The sequence below is a fragment of the Salvia splendens genome, chromosome 19 (genome assembly GCF_004379255.2).
Source record: "Salvia splendens isolate huo1 chromosome 19, SspV2, whole genome shotgun sequence".
NCBI lineage: Eukaryota > Viridiplantae > Streptophyta > Magnoliopsida > Lamiales > Lamiaceae > Salvia > Salvia splendens.
This window is the reverse complement of record NC_056050.1, coordinates 18,019,166-18,025,838: the sequence shown is the minus strand read 5'-3', so window position 1 is coordinate 18,025,838 and position 6,673 is coordinate 18,019,166. Positions and strand designations below refer to the sequence as shown.

General features: G+C 31.3%; 1 protein-coding gene across 1 annotated transcript; it reads right to left on the bottom strand.

Moving 5' to 3' along the window:
* Positions 1-6,019: 6,019 nt before the first annotated feature.
* LOC121779110 (disease resistance protein RPH8A-like) lies at positions 6,020-6,433 on the bottom strand. Its single transcript, XM_042176452.1, has one exon. The coding sequence runs from the start codon at positions 6,431-6,433 to the stop codon at positions 6,020-6,022; it is 414 nt and encodes a 137-aa protein (XP_042032386.1).
* Positions 6,434-6,673: the final 240 nt, after the last annotated feature.

Below are 6,673 nucleotides of genomic sequence, written 5' to 3'. Positions count from 1 at the left end.
ACTACTATTTAATACTCCCTCCGTCCCACTCAAGATGGCCACATTCTTGAGTGACACGAGATTTTAGGAAGTGTTGTTAGGTAGAATAAGTAGAGAGGAAAAATGTAGTTGAATATTTTAATGAGGAGAGAGGAGAGAGAAGGTTATTTCAAAAATTGGAAAGTGGTCATCTTGATTAGGACAAACATAAAAGGAAAAGTGGTCATCATGAATGGGATATGGGGAATACTCATTCTGTTCCACAATAAGAGTCTTATTTTTCCATTTCCATATATCCCACAATAAGAGTTTTATTTCACTTTTACCATAAATGGTAAATATGTCTCACATTTCACGTTTTATTACTGTGTATAAAACTACTCCCTCTGTCCCACTTAAGATGACACACTTTCCTTTTTAATTTGTCCCAAATAATATGACACATTTCTAATTTTGGAAACCTTATCTCTCCAACTAATACACCCAACCACTTTTTCTTTCCTTAATTAAATATTCAACTCTCTTTCTCTCTGCATTTAATACATACACCCACATTTTCTGTCTCCAATTAAACAAATTAATCAACAATTTCTAAAATCCCATGCCGACTATGAAATATGTCATCTTAGCCGGGACGGAGAGAGTAAAATATACTCCATCTGTCCCACTTAAAATGAAACATTTGGAAATCGGCACGGGATTTTATGTAGTGTTGTTTTGTGAGTTAATGAAGAAAGAGTAAAATAAGAGAGATGAAAAAGTAGAGATAGAGTTATTTCCATTTTAGGAAACGTTTTATTTTTAATGGGACAACCAAAAAAAGGAAAACGTTTCAGTTTTAATAGGACATAGAAAGTATATAAGTAGGACATACATTCATTCCACTAATTTATTCAACTTATTTTTTATATATTTTTTATATATTTTTAAAACTCATGTCTAAACCAAACCAGACTTTGTGAGACGAAAAGAATAATCTAATAACCAGTCTAAAGGAATTTTTTATATTATAGATGTATTCACAAATATATCCTACTCCTAGTTATTTCCTAATGCCTACATTTAGAAAACATACTACAGGGTTTCTAAAGGCATTTTTTATGTTAGTTTCTTTTTGCATGTAATGGAGTACAATTTATAAATATATTACAGGGTTACATTAGGCAATTAATATTGAAAACCTACAATACTTTTTATATTGATATAGATAATAATATCATTGGGCCCCATTAAAGTTTTGTATGAAGTTAGATATTCATGAATAGTGGAAAACTAATAATGAAAAGTTATAATCACTAATTAATGACAGGCTAATATTGTAAATAGTCGCAGCAGTCTATTGTAAATAAAACTTTTTCCTAGTTATTTCCCAATATCTACATTTAGAAAACATTGAACCATACACTTTAGTTAAGTAATTTAATTATTTTATCAATTTTAACTATACTAATATTTAATTATTATAAAATTGTTTAGCGATAAAAAATGCACTTATTTGTAATCAAACACATATTTTAATAATTCAAAATAAGGTACTAAAAATTATAAAGACTATTTAATGTATAATTAATTTCGAAGTCATAATAAAATATGCTCCTCATATTTCAATTCTATTATTAGTGATTATTTAAGTTTAGCTTTACTTATATAATTTAAACTAATTTAAAGTATACGCTAACTTATACTACTATTAAAATAACTTGTGAATAAAAATGCATGTAAATACTAACAATATATTGATATTAAAATTAAATAATATAATCAAAAATACTTTATTACTAAATATATACACAAAAATTGATTTTACTATTTATTAAACAAAAATTACACAACTTGAAAAATAAAATCTATAAAGACATCTTCAACTATTTACACCAAATGCAAACCCATTGTGAGTATATGTCACACCAAAAAGTGATATTGTTCCAACCATTTACATCATTTTTGAGTGGATGTCTCACAAAGTTTTTGCAGTAGCTCCATATCTGATATTGTTCTCTAGGAAAACACAAAAGTGAGTTTGAGTTTGCAATATGCTTGAAGAAATTTTTTACATAAAAAATGAGATTTGGTGTATGGTTGGAGATGGTCTAAGTTCAAAAACCATAATAAATATAATTTATAAATTTGTAAGTTCGAAAATCATAAGTATATAAATTGATATATGAACAGATTTTAAAATATTTTGAATATAAATAAATTGTAAGGACATTATATTTATAAATATTATTAAGTGACACAATATACTTCTACGACAAAATTGCAAGGAGTCTTATGTTATAAACAAATTCTCAATTTAAGTATATAATTTAAACTCTCTTTTTTCAATTTACTATTCTTTGTTGACTTATGCTACAGTCAGTTTGAAGTTACATAAACTGAATTAATCCCAAATGATAATTATGAAAAATAAATTTGTAATTTTAATCACTTTTAACTACACTAGTAATATTTAATTCTAACAACATAATCTATTGTAATTAAAGACATGCATTGATAATGAAATTTACACAGCAACAATTATTTAATCCTCCCATAATTGGATAAATTCTTTTAATTAATAACTAAAAATTGAATTTTAACTAATATTTTATTTAAAATACATTTAATCATAATATTCAAGTAACGTATAAATATTAGCATTAATAAAAATATTATTATATTATTTGTCGAAGAAGTGTACTTCAATATTAAAAATTTAATGTCATATTTTGATACTATGAATTAATTTATTATATATGTATAATATTTATAATTTATAGTATATAAATTTATAATATAATTTATTGTATATAAATATTGTTATAGATTTTTGTAATACTTCATGATATAGTGGTGTATATGTACTAATTAGTGTATTATGTCACAATATGCTTGCTAGTCAAGAAATATATTCTACTATAAATTCAAATATTGTGTTTTTTATTCATTTTTTAGTTATAGAAAAAAATGGACAAAAATGGTGTTTGACTTTTAAGCAACTTATTAAAGTAATGAGTCCTATAACTTTTACCAGGGGAGTTTTGATTGATCTCTTATTAAATCAATTTATTCTCTATTTAATTTTCTATGTGAAGATTAAATTGAGTTGATATTCAAATATTGGATGATACAGAGTTAAAATAGATGTTTTAATTAATTTTATATTGAATTGATAATTTCAATTAACCTTAAATTCATTTAAAAAGTATAAAAAAATATTAAGCATATTACTACTATAGTATTAGATAACTTCATCATTATCTTATTGATTATATATTATGGAGTACTATAATAACTAAATTAAAATAACTATTACTCCATTAAGATTATACAATTATAATAAAAATAAAAACAAAGTAGTAAAAAAGTTGTGTAACAAATTACTCTAAAAAAAGAACGGAATAAATGAATTAAAAAGAAACTACAATTAAAGACTTAAGGGTAGCATTGCCAACTGAATTAATCATTAAATGAGAAAATTAAATTATTAATATCCAAAAATACCTATATTTACTGAAATGTCATTTATGGTCAGCCAGGCCTAGGGGTGGGTATGTACGGTATACCTTACCGAAACCACCATACCGTATACCTTACCGTAAATTCGGTATGTGAAAAAATCATACCTTTATCTTACCAAAATTTTCGGTATACCGAACTTCGGTATACCTTATTTTTGGTATGGGAATTTTCATACCGATATCGTACCTCATTTTTGGTATGACGTACCAAAGTTCGGTATACCATACTGTTGCGGTATACCTTACTTTCAATATCAATGAAAATTGAATATTTGAGTTTTTAGAATACTATTTATATTTTATAGTAATTTAAATAATATACGGGTATTATATACTAGTATATTTTATTCATATTATATTATATTTCACAATAAATTTTATAATTTAAAAATATATAAAATACTTTATATATCATTATATTCATGTTTTACGGTATATACCTTAAATTACGGTATATACCGAATTTCGGTATGCCGCGGTATATAAAAATTCATACATTTACCTTACCGAAATATTTCGGTAAGGTATCATACCGTACCGAAAATCACGATATACCGGAAATTCGGTATTTTCGGTATTTTTTCGGTACGATAAGACCGGTATTTCGGCATTTCGGTATTTTTCCCCAGCCCTAGCCAGGCCCCATAGCTTTACCCTACAACTATTTTAGTTGCGAGTTGTTATATGTTTATTTAAATAAAACCATGTTGATTTCAACCAATCAATTAACAGAAAAAAGCCAAAAGCGGGGTTATACTATTCCATTAATTTCATAGACTTATATGTGTAATTTTGGAGTAGGTGTGATTAAAAAAAAGAAGTCACCGGCAAGTTGTTTTATGGAGTATATCTTGAATCTGAGTGATGTCCATCATTTGGTGCCGAACAAATCTTTTTAATTAAAAAGGAGAGATATGGCGAAGGTGTTGCCGTCATCGGCGATTGAAAAGCTGGAGAGATTGGTGGTTGATGTGTGTGTTCCCCTCCGAGGGGCCAAGGAGCAAGTGAAAGATCTCAGGAATGATCTGCGTATGGCGCTGGATTCCCTCAAACTCTCCAAGATATTGGGAGAGGGGAGCTTACATTTCCACTGGATGTCTCAACTCTTGGACATGGCTCACGAGGCCGACGTCGCCATCGATCTTTTCATCTTCCATCTTCAGAGTCTGACAAGGCAAAAAGGGCACCACCTGATTAACAACATCCGCATACAGATCGATGCCATCTCGGAGAAGATCCAACACATTCAGAAGCATGCATGTCCAGAGTCTTATAACCTCACGGATCGGATCCTTATGTGGTGGGGTTGGACAAGCACGTGGAGTCTCTGCTTAGGAGAGTCATATGCAACATGCATTGTGGGCATGGGAGGTGTGGGAAAGACAACTCTGGCCAAGCTGTTGTATAATCACCAACTCGTGGCTTCTGATGTGTCCAGTGAGTTTAATGAAGAGAAGATTCTCAGGGAGCTAATTCGAGTGGTGGGAGTTGAATGTGAGGAAACGGGGGAGATAGTTGCCGAGCACCTCAGGGGCACACGATATTTCATCGTTCTTGACAACGTTTGGAAAGACGAAGACTTGTTGCCTTTCATGACTGTGTTTCGTCATCAAGGTGCGCTTTTGCTTATAATGTCTAAAATCAAAGGTTTCCGATTACAACCTTTAAATTCCTTTTCATTTGCTCGTCAAATAAAATGATACGGTAGCTATGAAATATAAATACATAGATACTAGTACTTTAGCTATTTTTTAATTGAATAACCTTGCATTTTAATTTTGATGAATATTAAAGACAAATACAATGAATTGTTTATCCAATTCGATACGATGTGTATCCACACCTGGAGTCGATGTCAAACTAGAGATATCACTATATAATTTTCGGGATGATTTCTTGAATGAGGAAACACCTCTATTTATAAGTAATACATAGAAGCACCTCTACAAAATGAAAGAGTGCATATTCTTGTGGGACCGAAGAAGTATTAGTATATAGTACTATATAACATGTAAATGACTCAACTATGAGGGAACATAGGGAGTCCTTATTTTTGGAATACTTAGTCATAAGTTGCTGAAATTTATTTTACAACTTGTAAGATGTCTAGGAGTTTACTTTTTGAGAAACTTAAATTAGGAGTTTATACACTTGAACAAAACGTTCTCTAGATCATTTAACCTAGTCTAATGTTATGTTTGAGTTACTAATTCACTAGCTATTAGTATGTCCTCATGAACTGATTCTGTTGTCTGCAGACGAGGCAAGTAGATTCGTTCCGAGCGGCAAAATGAGTGAGGTTTTCTCCAATTTGGCCGAGAGGTTTAAAGAAGAAGAAGGTCGAGTCACTCCAATCGGAGAACTAGTCCCGACAGAACCAGCGGCACAACCCCTCAGCACATCGACTGCCTGTCAGACTCAACCCCTCATGTCGGAAACGACCAGAATCGCCGACGATCTTGAACAGAAGGCGGAGATTGAAGAAAAGGTGGAGTCCAGTTAAAGCTCTATATCCATCTGCTGTGGTTTGGAGATCATTAAACCATCTTCAACTTCTCCAAATTAGCCTTCAACGCAATCTCGTTGGGGAGGTTCTTTAGATACGGGCAATTGTTGATTTCCACCCGCAGCAGCTTCCGCATTGCACCGTCTCCAACATGTAAGTTCCTCAAATTCCACAATTCTGCAATGCACAGAACCCTGAGCTTTGCAAACCCAAATTCTGACACCAACATTTGTTCACCAGTGAAAGCATTTCTCAGTTTGAGGAAGAATAGTTTGGATATCTTCTCTAGTACTGGCATCGGGTCTACACCAAGACACGTATTAGCCAAGGTCAAGTAACGAAGAGTTGGAGGGAAATCACCGGCACTTGGTAACTTGATGATGAGACCATCCAGTTTAAGTTGTGTGAGACGATTTAGAATAGCAAGCTCATCCAATGGAGGCATGCTTCTGAACTGAGACCCTCTTAGGATAAGGCAATCAAGATTCTCCAACTTAGACAAACATCTAAGGTTCCATCAAATTCTTCCATGCCCAATTTGCGGAGACTATTCATAATTTCAAACTCATATTCCCAACGGTCAACTGAGATGTAGGTCAAGATCTCAAGATTCTTCAACGAATCTATCTTCAAAGGCTTCCAACAGATCATATCTCACATGTAGAGGTGACGAAGGCTTTCCATT